We start from the raw sequence: 14,351 nt of genomic DNA, 5'->3' as shown, positions 1-14,351 counted from the left end.
TGAAATTGTGCAATATATGAACTTTCTCAAGAATGCAAAGACGACCAAATGTTTTCACTTGTCTTTTACTTATTCTGAGATTGTTTTGCTAAAAAGCCATAGAGTATAGCAAGCATGCCCACCCACTGCCTGAATCCAGAGCACAGAACCAAGGGTGCCCCAATTGCATTCATTTGGATCCCCATCTGATCTTCAACCTTTAAAACAAGACAACTTTGAGGGCATTTGACACTACTACAAATACCAAAATGCCGCTATTGGGTGCAATTAAAATGATGGGGCATCTTGAGAAGGATTTGTAGTCCTATGCAAGTACGTGGGTTAGTCCAATTTGACATGACTAACCTGACATTTGTTTCCCACAAATGTGGCCGATTGTGATCCCCCACACCCCGGTCGGCCGCTCAAGTCTTGTTCGAAAAGACGTTTGAAGGGTGGACAAGATTAGGTAACCCACTATGACGACTAGGGGAAAGTTCACGCTTAGGATCACCGTGGGTCACCTGACTTAACACGCCGCTGTGATTGGACGAGCGGTCGCTCGGTCTGTCGTTGTCGAGTGTTGTGGCGTTGTGTAAGTCGAAGTAGCAACGATGCTCTTGAATAAGGTGAGTCTTTCTTTTTCCAGCCAATGTCTACTTGTATATAATGGACATTGTGCCTTGGGGTACTTTTGGGTACCTTGTGCTTGTTGTCTCTCTTGTGTGACGCGTCAAGACACAGACGCGCTCGATAGCCAAGTACGTTAACATACGTTAGCTTGTTTCAACTGCATTTCATGTTCCGGTGCGCCTTAAATGCTATTAATAACCATGTCAAAAGGCTTTCATGGCATTCCTAGCTATTATGGGACTGAAGTGGCACTATCCACCTTTACTCCCAGGTACTCAGAGGAGGACTGCGCTGCGGTGTTGCTCGGCTCCAGAGCTCCAGTGCTGCCACCGCCGCCGCCGAATCCAAAATCTCCGGCGAGAACGCTGCAGCGGCTACCGGCTTCTCGTTTGGTGGGTGGTCTCGGCACCTTCACTTTTCAGACTTTTTGTCGACCTTCTTACTCTTTTCCATTGCATTGTTCACATTGTTGACTCTTGTAAAATTGCTTGGACATAGATAAGCAGTAATCAATAGTTTACATTTTCAACGGAGTCTTTTTAGACCCCAATGTGTTTGCATCCATTTGTGTTTTTGCTTTTATTTATTTCCATGACTCAAAAAGATTTCCCCCCAATCATGCCTGACAAATCTGCGGCACAACACAATATATACACGTGTATGCATGGCGTCCATCGGTCGAATTTCTTCTCTGTTTCGCAGAGTTAACGGATCAACAGCGGGAGTTCCAACAGCTTGCTCGCAAGTTTGCGCGCGAGGAAATCCTTCCGCACGCGGCGCACTACGACAAAACCGGGGAGGTGAGTCTCTTCCACGATGAGGCGGTGTGTAGAACGCATTATAATTTGACTTGATTGGATTTTGTGTCTGCAGTACCCAGTACCTATCATCAAGAAAGCATGGGAGCTGGGTTTGATGAATGGTCACATAGCAGAGCAGTATGGTCAGTTTGTGTGACACATTTACAGCATGTCCATTTTTATTTAACTTTGAACTATGCCAAATTCAAACCTAAGGTGGGATGGGCTTGTCCATCTTCGACAACTGCCTCATCACGGAAGAGCTGGCCTACGGTTGCACGGGAGTCCAAACTGCCATCGAGGCAAATTCTCTCGGAGTAAGAGCTCCGAGCTTGCCTGCCTGGCAAACACTTTCGCATTCAAATGTGTCCTTTGAATTGTAAAGTGGACGATTAAGCATATTTGCGCCCAACAGCAAATGCCTGTTATTATTGCTGGTAATGAGGCACAGAAGAAGAAATATCTGGGCAGGATGACTGAGGAGCCTCTTATGTGTGTAAGTACATTTTCATGTCATCCTGGAGCCCCAGGAATGAAGACATATTGCTCACCTGATGCCCCCCCCCCCCCCCACAGGCCTACTGTGTCACTGAGCCGGGGGCGGGCTCAGACGTGGCGGGCGTCAAGACGCGGGCGGTGAAGACTGGCGACGAGTACGTGGTCAACGGCCAGAAGATGTGGATCACAAACGGCGGCAAGGCCAACTGGTATTGGCGATGACACGGCCGTCCGTCCGTCCGTCCATTTTCTTTTCTGTGGATGGGCTTTCATTTCTTCTCGTGTTCCCAGGTACTTCCTGCTGGCCCGCACTGACGCTGATCCCAAATGCCCCACAAACAAGGCTTTCACTGGCTTCATTCTGGATGCAGACACGGCCGGAATACAAATTGGAAGGAAGGTGAGATTTACCATTCGCAGTCCAAAGTAAGCTAGCACACATCCGCTTTCTCTCGAAACATTTGAGCTGGTGTAATCACCGATTCAACTTTAAGACAACCACCGACGGCATAAGACGTTCCCGAGCAAATTGAATTGTCTTCCTGAGGATGGCAGGAAATGAACATGGGCCAGAGGTGTTCCGACACACGAGGCATCACTTTTGAGGACGTGAGGATTCCAAAGGAGAACGTCCTGATAGGCGAGGGCGCAGGCTTCAAGATCGCCATGGGCGCCTTTGACAAGACTCGGCCACCCGTGAGTCACGTGACGCCCGCGTTACCTTATTTGAACGTGGATTAGATGGGACGTGTTGCACAGGTGGCAGCCGGAGCCACCGGCCTGGCTCAGAGGGCACTGGACGAAGCCACCGCCTACGCTTTGGAGAGGAAAACGTTTGGCAAAGTCATTGCTGAGGTTGGTTCCCAAGGGTCAAATGTCTATGAATTGCATTGGCAGCAGCAGTAGAATGGGATCTTTTTTGCCAGCACCAGGCCATCTCCTTCCTGTTGGCCGAGATGGCCATGAAGGTGGAGCTGGCGCGCATGGCGTACCAGCGCTCCGCCTGGGAGGTGGATCGCGGCCGCCGCAACACCTATTACGCCTCCATCGCCAAGGCCTTCGCCGGCGACATTGCCAACCAGGTGGCCTCGGACGCCGTGCAGGTGTTTGGCGGAAACGGCTTCAACAGCGAGTACCCTGTGGAGAAGCTGATGCGCGATGCCAAGATCTACCAGGTGGGTGATGTTTTGCAAGTACTTTTTGGGATTGAAGTACTTTCGCAGATATTTTGTTCTTGCTTGCGTCCATTTATTCAAATGAGAGAGAGAACATGAGCCACTTTAGTTTTTCTTTCTTTTTTTTTTAGATCTACGAAGGCACCGCTCAGATCCAGAGACTCATTATTGCCCGTGAACACCTGGCAAGAGCCAAGAAATAAACCTGAAGGATTTTTTTTATGTGTAAAAGAAATACAATGTAACTCATTTTTTCTTTCAATTGAATATGCCTTGATGTCACTTGATGGCCTTGCTAAATAGAATTCAGTCGGAAGCCTTCAAACAAATGGCACACAGCAACAAAATGGGAGGCAAAGGATGAAAATCTCATGTACAAATGCTATCCTGGAATAAAACCAAATCATGTCCTTGTTTTGGCTTCAAATGATATCAGCGTGTGTTGATGCTGTCTGTTTCTTGTTCTAATAAAGGTTGCTTTATGGAATTTGTGGAATAGTTACATAGTTACATATCCTAAATGAGTTTTCTGGCTAATGTAAACTTCTCCAGCAATGCATTTGACTCGGCCAGTCTGCGCGTGCGCGTTGAAGGACGACTTGTCATTGGGCATTTTTTAAAGCCGTCCCACTTTTCCCACAATGCACAGCGACAGACAGTATATTACACAGTACGTCACTTCCGCTCTCTCCTCTTCCTTCAACCAGTGCTACATTGCACGTGAGTCCCTGCAGCTGAACTTGTTAATACTACACTGCTTTTGTGAAACCTTTAGTCGATGAAAAGTTTTGATTTGGTTCATATAAAGTTTACATCGTGAAACTGTTGATTTTTGACGGAAATCCTTGCACGAGGTCGCCACGATGCACGCAAGCGATTCGAACAATGCACGGCTTAAGCTAATTTAAAAAAAAGTGTGCAAATACTCACCGCAAAAGCACATCATGAAAAAGTTATCTACGGCTAATCTTCAATGTTTGAAACATCAGGATCCTTCCACCATGTTGCGGCCCGAGCCAGTCTAGTAGTAGCAGTATTTAGCGTGAGCTGCTTTGAAAGTTAACTTTTTTTTTTCTTCTTCTTCCCCCCCAGAGATGAAGGCTTCCCAAGGGAAAAGATGGCGAAACAAGATGACAAATGCTACCGTTTGCCCCAGGGATGAAAAAGGCTACTTTGTCTTTAGAATAAGGTAACTGACATAGTTGAAATCCGCAATGAATGAATGATATTGTATCCTATCCACCAGCACTAAGTCAGCTGCCCAGGCGACATGTCTGGCTCAGTGTTACAGTGCTGGAAGAGCAAGTCTCCGCATATGTCATCGGCTCTGCAGGTTCTGTTCTAGAACCTGTCGTTGCTGAACGGCTGCAGAGCGTAGCCCGACGAGAGTGGCCCGTCCTGGACTCTCACCTGAACGGGCCTAGTGCTGGGCTATACATGTGCTCACTGTGAAACACAAAGTGCAAGTAGTTTGGTTTTTGAATGAGTCTCTCCTCCCAACAATCTTTTGCAGCTGATGGCCGCGTGGTGATAGCAATGACTCTCCACGGTAACGAAAGGTAAGATGTACATGATCTGTCATGAGGTGTGAGCCACTAAAGTCTACTTTTCATGTGTGCCGTGATGTCTTTTGACACATTATACAGACCAAACTGTGGTGAAGCTTAAAAACCCTGAGCACATCCATTTCCAGTCGCAAGTGATCTATCGTATGTGGACATAGTACTTTATATGTAACGCTATCTCTCCTCTTTTGTTTCCAGTGCTTCATCCAGCCGTTTACTGGCTGTGGGCAGGAAAGGCCATGTGTCCAGCGTGATGGCAGGTGTGATCTGCTTTTTTTTTTTTCTCCTTCCTTTTCCTAAAAAATGCCCAATCGTATACTGCCATGCCAGAGAGCACCAGCTCTGTTGTGGAATCTTTGTATTGGGAGAAAAACCACAAGGATTCAGGCACAGGTTTCTGTAAAATCCAGTTTACCACAACCTGACTGAATCCCTGGAACATTGCTAACAATGTCTTTGAATGTGAATTGCAGCCAGGCTTCACTGCCTACATTTACTTAGGTTTTTCTTTCCAGTGGTTTGAGCTGCTGATAATGGCCGCTGGCTCCCTTTCAGGTCTGTTCTTTCTTTTAAATTGGACATGTAAATCCCCAAATGTGCTTTGCCATGCCAGGGATAACCCTCTCTGCTGTGACTTTATTATTGGGGAAGAAAATATCAGGACTGGCACAGGTTTCTGTACAATCCAGTTTATAGAACCTGACTAAAGTCCTGGAACATTGCTCCCGTTCTCCTTAAATGCAAATGTCAGCTGCGCTTGACTTTCCTTAAATATTTGCTTCTCCTTTGTAGTGATTTGGACTCATGATGATGAGCGAAGACTCTCCCTCCCTCCCTCCGTCTCTCCTTCCCTCCCCCAGAGGTGACAAAGATTCATCATTTGGACAGTTTTATTAGGAGGCGAGAGTATTCCAATCGAAACGTGTGGAAATATGGTGTGACTATGACGTCATCTGTTGAATGTTATTCAATTAAATGTGTTTGGATCAACTCTGCTTTCATTACTGCAAATAGCAGCTGACCCACCACGGCGCCCCCTGTCGGCAGTTACTTTATATTAACCTGTCAATTGCGTCTCACTCCAAACTGGTGCCAATTGGATTCAATTTAAGAGGCAAAAGGTGACCGACCGACCATGCTGGCACAATGAATCAAATATGAACAACAAAGTGGACGCCATGTTGAGCCTTTTTAGAGGGAGCCTGTCACGCAGATCATGTCCTAGTTAGTTTCAACTTCCATCAGTTCTTCCGCAAGCGGGATCTCCTCCCCGTTGACGTCCTCCATAAACTGACGTGCTGGCACATTGAGTAGCGACGGAAGGCTGCAGCCCTTCAGGAGGCCGTCTTTGTGATTGTCCAGTGAGGAGCCTTGCAGAGGGAACGCGTCAGTAGGTCGCTCCAGCTCGAGATCCTCCAAGCTCATCCTGCAAATGTTTATAAATGACATGATTTGGCCAAGATTGTAATAGCTACGGATTGGGACAGCCGAGAGAATGTGAGACTTGACTGACGCTATGAGGATGACAGACCTCATGTCAAAGGTGGAGCCTTTAAAAGCTGCTCTGAGGCCATCTGCTGCAGTGGACACCGTGTAAGGGATGGAAAAATGTTGTTGGGCCCAGTGCTTGTCTTTCTCCAGGGGTGCAAGGTTCTGGTACATGTCATCCACAGCCAGCATTGACACCTTGAGAACGATCACAATGTCAGTGCTGTAAGGTGTAAAACAAAAAAAACGAGCGAGCACCTGAATGTTTCTGTCAATCAGCTGGTTGGTCTCAAAGTCGTCGTCGTCCTCTCCAAACGGGTTGATGATCAGCTCTCCCACTTTGAGCCATCCGGCATAGAAGAAGAACTGCAGCAGCGTGAAGACTGGCACGTAAAGGTCCAGCTGGTGGTCCTTGTAGCCTTTTTGCGGGCTCAGGAACTGACGGCCGACGACGCACAAAGCGAAGAAGGAGTAAACGGCCAACGTCACCACCTGTGTTCATGACACAGTTGAGCAAATAGAAGGCGATGGAAGGAGGAGGAGGTGTGGCTGACTCCGGTACCTGAGTGTAGACCAGAGGGATGCTGATCCAGTCATAATGGAACAAAAGACTGCATTTGGCCCTGTAGTTATTCAGCTCCTGGAAGGACAGTCAAATTGTATAGCAATGTTCCCAAAGTTGGTCAATGATGTGAAGGCAAAGTTAGTCACATCCATGAGGAGTCTCAAGGCAATGTCGTCCCTCACGCGGGTCTCCTCTCTGGCTCTGGATGCTAGATTGGCGAACCAGGTGAGCGGCATCCAATACTTGTTGAAGTCCGAATGCAGCGACTCCAAAATCTTCAGCTCGTGTGATGTCATAAAGCCTGGAAACAAATGTTTTGTTTATGTTTTTTTCTTCCAGATCTATCCGAGTTGATCGATGGATGGATGTTACCTACCGGCCTCCACCACGTGCTCCAGCGTGGGGAAGCGCTTGCGCACTCTGGTGCTGACGGAGCGCAGGATCAGTACTGACGCCAGGTTGGCGTATCGCATGAGAGTGCGCCGCAACATGCGGCCCCTCTCGTCCGCTCCGTGGACGTTCCCGGAGACCACCATCATCAGGTTGTCGGGCAGCGGGAAGCTGCTGTATTGACCCCACCAACGATTGAACGCCAACGTCACGTAGAAGCCTGTCCGTGCCAAAGGTAGAGACATTGAACACCCTCTGCGCCTATACCTGACACCTGATCCATTTTGAACATACACGATCCAATACCTACCGAGCACAAAGAGAACCGGGATAAAGTTGGTGTTGGTGAACTGGTCACAGTAAAGGGCGATACGCTCAAACACATCCTGCTGCTTGGGTGTGAGCATTAATCTACGTGTTCAAAACAGTCGCGGATCAATAACGATCCATTGGAACACATTACAATCAGCAATATAGTATCACTCGCTGTATGTACCTCAATACTGCCAATATATATCATCATACGTTTCTCTTGTCACGTTACCCACCTGTAGAGCACACTGAAAAATAGGTAGACTCCGCAGAAGAGGAGAAACTCCTTGTAGAGCAGTTTGTAGATGCTGCCCTTCCACCTGAACAAGAGCTTGGAGAATCCGCCAAATCTCACATTGGCCACCTCAAGCGTATAGGACACAGTCATGCCTGTAGGAGCCCAAGGTAGCGAGCAAACATTGAAGATTTTACAACACACCTTGACGCTCGCTCACCTGCCGAAGAGCTGATGGAGCTGAAGAAAAAAGGCACTTGGCTCCCAATTTAAAGCCTCCCTCAACACGCCTTAATTTGAATTGATGAGCTGGGAACACTGCGCCAAAGACAATTTGCTCACAAATCAATCTTATCACCGTGACAGCAAGTTCAGAAAAAGTGATGTTTTTTTTTCTCAACTTTTAGACCGGCCATTTATAGTAGTGTGCTAAAGTCATTGGATGTCATTCATTTGTTGTTTGAGCAAAGTTAGAGCTATCGTGGAGCACCTCAAAATACTTTATTCATTTGAAATGAAGCATTTATGACATGTTGGATGTGTTTTGGAATGAGAGCGATAAGAACAGGGAATGCTAGGTCACGTCTGTCCCACTCATCGTCTTGTCATTAGGTCTCTGCTCATTTGTTTGCTTTTCACACAGCTTCACTTCTCTCTTCTGCTGTAAATCAGCTTCACCTTGCTTTTATGACGACATCTCCTTTTCATGTGACAGTAAAGGAAGGGTAAGTCTATGATCGTGCATCACAAAAGGGAAGGTGAAATGTAAATGCAAGAGACAAACACTCCTCTTCACACATTTATTGTAAAAAATACATATAAAAACCATTTCTGAGACATACAAAAGATTGGAGCTTTAGAAACAGTATATCCAACAGACAAAGACCAGCCGTTTTTTTTTCGTTTTTTTGACTGCGTTACATATTTACATTTCAATAAATAATATGATGCCTCTGCTGTGTGTGTGTGTGTGTGTGTGTGTGTCGCGTATGCGTACTTGTGTGTTTAAAGATTGTCCATATATGCTGTGATGCAAGCTCTGGTGTCTGACAGGCGTAGGTGAGTAGATCTGGGTGGGGGTCTATTTCTACAAAATCCCATCTTTTGTCCCCTTCTCCCTCCCTCTACGCATAGAGTAAGGTTTTATAATTAGCATTGGTATAAATTTGAGGTATTGCACCACACGGTTTGAGAGGGAATTAATGGAGTGGGCTTGGGAAAATGCCCGCCCACTTTTCGAAAACATACACGCAAACACCTCAAGAGTACACATCATAAATTATCACCACAACAAATGTAACGTCGAAAGAGCCTCCCAACACGCGCGCGCACACGCAACAATTTGGCATTCTTCTCATTGGAAACATGCACAGGGCTGTCCCCTAGTGGCAGGACGAGTTGTAGCACCTCAGCTGGGACCCGAGTATGAAAAGCCCTTTTGGGCATTTCGTCCATATCCTGATGATCCAAATGCTCTTCACCCTCACTAATACAACTCAGATTTGTTGACGCCGTATTGTGCACTAGTAAGTTGTACTAGCAGTGTCAATATGTTATGAGTGCGTCTTACTAGTGAGGGGAAAGAGCATCCTTGATCAAATGAGGCACTAGCAGTCGAGTGTACTGGTACCAGGACTGCAAGTTGGATGAAAGATACGGAATAAATGCTCCAACGGCTTTCCATACCAGAGGGGATGATCATAAAAAAACCTTCTGAAGCCATCATTTTTTCATTTCCGTTCCCCAAATAAACCCTGAGCGGGCAAAGGCAGCAAACATAAGGAGGCTTGAAAAGAAAGTCATACATTAAGCTATAATCATGGTCATGATGATATCATACTGGATAATACGTACTTGCCGTTATAAAAAGGTAGCTAGCGCCTTTAAGGCCGATCGATGCATCCGCCGTTGAAACGGTGATAAAAAGCCTGACGACTCCAGAAAACATGGGGGGGGGATCTTTTCAGAATCAAAAAGCAGTACCGTTGCCACATTTAACACGATGGAAGTCTGGGAAATTCACATTAGACACTCAGCCCCTCACGTTTGCGGTCCATCCAAGCGCTCGAAAGCAACGGAATCAAGAAAGCGAGACACAAAGGGGGAAAGAAATCCTCAAAGGACCAAAAGTGCTCAAATAGGTGCAAACCCCAGCGCTAAGCTAAACCCAGCACAAACCAACCAACCAAGCAAGCAAGCAAGCAAGCAAGCAAGCACCGCCCTTGTAACGTTAACACTAAACACCAGGTAACGACCGCCCCCACCCCACGAGCTGGCGGGCAACACTTTTACTAAAAAATAATACACAGGTGGTGACCGAAATTCCTCATCCCGGCCAGAGATGACATCATCTGATGCCAACCTGGCGAGCGAGGGGTTAAATCCAAAAGCAGCCATGTTTTTTTGTTTTGTTTACAGTTTGTTGCGAAATGGTCCGGACCTACAAGAGGAACAGGAAGAGGTCCGCGCCGCCCGGAGCTTCTTGGTGAGTATGTTTCACTTTTCATAAGGAGAGAATGTGGACATGGAGGTCTCCTGTGAGGAGCAAACAAGTAAGGATGAAGGTGCAAAGTCAGGAAACTTTTTTTCGTTAACACGAAGCATTACAAAACGTCTCAATGAAGTGAAATACTAAATGACAAATCCAATGTGGACACTCGTCGACTTCCCGCCGGCACGTTTCGAATCATCGGGCCTACCTGAGTCATCGCGGGGGAAGTCCTGTGACCTGGGAGTCAATCTGATGGATGCTCTGGGCAGCAGGGCTTCACCTTAGCCCAAGCGTCGATGCAGCTGCGGGCGCATAGGACTGGGTTACTCATACGATTCTCACATTTCAATCGGGCTTCATTGGAAGCACTCGTTTGCAGAACATTGACCACACTAAATGGTGGTCTGCTGTGAACAAATAGTCAGATCAGACTATAGTAAAAGTATTGTGTCATCCCAGTTTAACATATTCATAGACGCAAATCAAAGTGAAAGGGCCTTTCTAGATGAGTGGATTTAAGATCAGGTGACAAAGTGGAGGTGAAAGAGCGAGTGGGTTACTGGAAATTGACACTAAGTCATAGAATGAGAATATCAGTGAGTTCTCATGATTTGGATCATGAGTGGATTACTCAACGAGTGAAAGATTGCGAGTTGGCGTATATGACACAGTCAAGGTAAATGAGACTGACGTTGGTTCCAAATGACAGCCGCCTGCCTGCTGCGTTGTATTTGCATTTCAGAGGAAGAAGCAAAAAAAAAAAAAAAAAAGAGCCACACCTCTTAACATATGCTTTGTCAAAGTAGGAACTTACAAGACGTGAAACCTCACAGCTGCCTCCGCCCGCTCGCAAGCACTGATGTGATGTAACCATGCATGATGTGCACATGTGCATTGCCTAACCGCATGAACATTTCCTGTGCTCCAATAACAGGGAAGCTAAAACCTCACAAAGATCCGATAAAAAGTATGCTTTCACAATCTGCGTAAAAGTCTTAAAGGCCACACAGATAAGGTCGAAAAAGCACTATGTGCTTTCAGAAAAGGGGAGGGGGGGAAAACAAAACAACATTTAGAAACTAACTCTTCCGTGTTCTTTTTAATGTATGACAAAAAGGTCACACGTTAAGATATTCGGCCTGTGCGCCAATTGGTGGCGACTCGAACGAACGTGCAAACTGGCCGTAAAAAAACAAATCCCAATGTTCAGATTGGAATCACGTTGAAGAAGCCTTTCATGTTGTAGCTTTGTCCAATGGTTAGAAACTAGCAGTACCATCAAAGTGGGCAATGTCTGTCAGCTTCTTGGTTACCTCTTGTGGTAGACGCAGAGACACGCCAGCCTGGCAATGGTCTCGCCTTGCACCAGATCCTCCAGACAGATGGAGCACTCGCCGCTGTCTTTGCTCAGCACGTCCGCTGGAGGCGCACACACACACACACCACACACTTCTTGTCACCAACGATTTCCGTTTGGCAAAATGGCTTTCGATAACACACGCAGACTTCTTACCGTTGTAGGGAAGCGGCGGGGACGTGAGGCAGCTCAATAGGTGATCCTCGATGCGACCGCCCGGGAACGGCTTGGAGCAGAAAGGACAGCGGATATCTGCACACACACACACACACACACACCAATGGATTTGGAAGTCAAAATTGTTGGCTCGAAAAGCGTTTTGAAATGTAAAGGAGGCGAGACGTTGCCTGTTTGCAGTGGGAATGTGAGAAAGGCAGGACAGGGGTGTGACGCTAACAACCGACACTTCTCCACCCTGTTCTGGGTGTCAGGCAACTATTTCAGATGTCCCTCTAGACACTGACGTCTTCCAAACATCTGACTGCACAGTAACAAAGCGCATCGTTTTTTTCCCATCCATGGACGCAATGTCAGCGAGCTGGGATTAAAGACTGTCAAATAGAATGTTCCATTCTTCTGAGCATCCGTGGACAACGCAGATGGTCCAAAGCGTGCGTGCATGCGTGCGTTCCTTCCTTCTCGGCCGGCCTACTTTCTCCAAAGCCAGCACTGACTTATTTCCTGACCCCATTCATTTGCCAGCTCAATTGGCTGGAGGGCCCGCATGGGAAAAGCCGAAACCTACACCGTGGTGTTTTGCCACATGGCTCTGTTGAAAGTGAAACTAGGCCTTTCCTTTTCAAGTGCCAGGCAGGCCTCCCTCCCTGCGCACTTCCAACTGTCAACGCGGCGGCCTTGTGACAGGACGGGAAAGTGGTGGGTCTTGCATGTCATTCCATCAAGTCTTGCGTCAGCGGCTCAGTTGACACAATACAGGCCCAGATGACTGGCCTCATCATAGAACCATGAGAAAAGAGATCTGCACAAGAATGTCAAGTTCTTCCAATCGCTTTTGGTTCCACATGCCGATGGACATTCTGCATAAGTTTTATTACTTGCTTGACAAACCTAATTGAAAGCGGCTTGCCTTTTCAAATGTAATCATTTTGTCATGCTCAGTTCTTTTTTGGTGAGGAAGCAGATGTCATGCCTGTGTCAAGCTCTACTCTGCCCCCCTGTACGATTTATGGTTAATCTGCTTGATAATTCATGAGCTGTTGAAACTTTGGACTGTTTTGTTATTTCCCCTCTGAACTATCAATGAGCAGCAACCTGGGAAATGTGGTGGTTTGAAACCATTACAAGCTTCCTCTTGGGAGCAATGTCAGCACCGTCGAGTGACAAATACAGATTCATGATTCACTTGATTTAACACGCACTCCTACATCAAATCAATATGTGAGAGTCTACACTGACTCTCAGTTGGTTGACTGATGATGTCAAGCTCATTTGGCGGTGTTCTGTGGATTTATAATCACCGCCATGGTGATTGAGTTGCTAGAGTTTGTGCGTTGTTGATTTTGCCGAGCGCCATTGAAGGGATCACTGATTGACGCCTTTGAACGTCGCCTAAAAGAAAACAAATGCCCCCCCCTGTATGTCCGGTGAGCTTGGATATGAAATAAAACATGTTTGAAAGGGCAACCCTGTCACTTTTTAAGACTTGCAATAGATATTAAGGCGTAAAGATCGAGTCGACTTGTCTTAAAAACAAATGCAACAGTGACGTCACGTTGATGGAGCTGAACATGACATGGGAATGGTGAATGGCTCACGACGTCTCGACTTACTGCCATGGCGGTTGCTGACGCGGTAGAGGCCGATCCAAGCCTCAGACACCGGCCGCTGGTGGGTGCCTCGAACGCGGGCAGACCTGGCTCCGACGCTGCGGCCCCCGGCGTGTCGATTTCCGGGCAGCCGCTCGGAGAAAGTGCGGTGGGGCGTGTGGCCTGTTTCGTCCCCGGGCTGGTGCTCCACGTTGGCGGGAGCCTGTGGGCTTGTGGTGCCGTCCTCCTCCGTCTTGCCTTCGCTGCGGTTGTCATCCGCCGGGGACGCCTGGCTCATGCTAGCCGGGATTCCGTGATGGTCGGCAGGGCTGCCGTCGGCGCTCGCGCCATGCTGGCCCAGGTCGGAGTCGCTGCCTTCCTCCGAGCGGCTCCGGTTGACTTCGGTGTCATCAAAGCTGCCCGAGAAGTCCACCATGAGGCTGGTAGGCCTGGCACAGCGGGGCCGCCGGTACGAATCCCGCTTGGTGGTGCCGTCCTTCCCCAGAGTGGAAGGCACCGGGTCTTCCTGGAGGCGACTCGCTCTCGTGCCCATCGCTAGCGGGCGGCGGGCGGGCTAATGGAGCCTGGCTAGCCGAGCAGTCGAACGCTTTACAACACGCTAACAACGACCTCGACTCGTCCCTTTCGGCTACGACGCACTCTCGTCTGGAAACGACACCGCCAGCGGCTGGCTGGCGATCAACGTAGTGAGTCGGCGACTTAGCTGGACGGACGCGCTTTCTTCCCTTGGCCTCAGTTTGTCCTTCCACTCCACATTTTCCTCTCTTTTATGACGTACTGGTTCTCGTTGCTGCAGCGGAAATAGAACGCTCTCGTTTCCTGCTTTGAACAGTGTACAGTTACGGCGACGCCGCGATCAACTCCTTTTTACCAACAAACACCCAGCTCGTATGGCCATTGCCTCGTCTTGTACAGTTATTTGGGCTCTCACATTTTAAATGATCGTTTTAGTTTTAACAGCATTTTGAGTGATTTTCAGAACTGGGGGCGTGATGGAGCAGGCTTACAGTAAAAAAATTAATTAATTAATAAATAACATCACGTCGTCAACCAATCCGCGCGCGGTCATGTCAAGA

General features: G+C 47.7%; 3 protein-coding genes and 1 long non-coding RNA gene across 4 annotated transcripts; 1 reads left to right on the top strand and 3 right to left on the bottom strand.

The window, feature by feature from the left end:
- Positions 1 to 49: 49 nt before the first annotated feature.
- Positions 50 to 535, bottom strand: LOC133166216 (uncharacterized). Its single transcript, XR_009717720.1, has 2 exons — positions 346 to 535; positions 50 to 197 (listed from the first exon to the last, which is right to left on the bottom strand). It is a non-coding gene; the product is annotated as an uncharacterized LOC133166216 (long non-coding RNA).
- acadm (acyl-CoA dehydrogenase medium chain) lies at positions 484 to 5,640 on the top strand. Its single transcript, XM_061296255.1, has 17 exons — positions 484 to 608; positions 884 to 1,004; positions 1,315 to 1,412; positions 1,486 to 1,555; positions 1,629 to 1,729; positions 1,828 to 1,908; positions 1,989 to 2,119; positions 2,202 to 2,310; positions 2,466 to 2,606; positions 2,670 to 2,765; positions 2,837 to 3,085; positions 3,217 to 3,805; positions 4,178 to 4,274; positions 4,599 to 4,644; positions 4,849 to 4,910; positions 5,166 to 5,205; positions 5,443 to 5,640. The coding sequence occupies exons 1-12, from the start codon at positions 594 to 596 to the stop codon at positions 3,286 to 3,288; spliced, it is 1,284 nt and encodes a 427-aa protein (XP_061152239.1). The 5' UTR covers positions 484 to 593; the 3' UTR covers positions 3,289 to 3,805; positions 4,178 to 4,274; positions 4,599 to 4,644; positions 4,849 to 4,910; positions 5,166 to 5,205; positions 5,443 to 5,640.
- Positions 5,641 to 5,717: 77 nt separating this feature from the next.
- Positions 5,718 to 7,793, bottom strand: best4 (bestrophin 4). Its single transcript, XM_061296267.1, has 7 exons — positions 7,642 to 7,793; positions 7,404 to 7,504; positions 7,080 to 7,313; positions 6,850 to 7,004; positions 6,701 to 6,778; positions 6,182 to 6,630; positions 5,718 to 6,076 (listed from the first exon to the last, which is right to left on the bottom strand). Exons 1-7 carry the CDS (start codon positions 7,791 to 7,793, stop codon positions 5,872 to 5,874), a joined length of 1,374 nt encoding a protein of 457 aa, XP_061152251.1. The 3' UTR covers positions 5,718 to 5,871.
- Positions 7,794 to 8,426: 633 nt separating this feature from the next.
- zgc:66427 (uncharacterized protein LOC406256 homolog) lies at positions 8,427 to 14,224 on the bottom strand. The gene is made up of 5 exons (XM_061296263.1): positions 13,279 to 14,224; positions 11,645 to 11,740; positions 11,445 to 11,550; positions 10,340 to 10,433; positions 8,427 to 10,175 (listed from the first exon to the last, which is right to left on the bottom strand). Exons 1-4 carry the CDS (start codon positions 13,805 to 13,807, stop codon positions 10,376 to 10,378), a joined length of 789 nt encoding a protein of 262 aa, XP_061152247.1. The 5' UTR covers positions 13,808 to 14,224; the 3' UTR covers positions 8,427 to 10,175; positions 10,340 to 10,375.
- Positions 14,225 to 14,351: the final 127 nt, after the last annotated feature.

The sequence above is a fragment of the Syngnathus typhle genome, linkage group LG13 (genome assembly GCF_033458585.1).
Source record: "Syngnathus typhle isolate RoL2023-S1 ecotype Sweden linkage group LG13, RoL_Styp_1.0, whole genome shotgun sequence".
NCBI lineage: Eukaryota > Metazoa > Chordata > Actinopteri > Syngnathiformes > Syngnathidae > Syngnathus > Syngnathus typhle.
The sequence above is the reverse complement of the archived record's forward strand: the minus strand, read 5'-3'. Positions and strand labels throughout refer to the sequence as shown.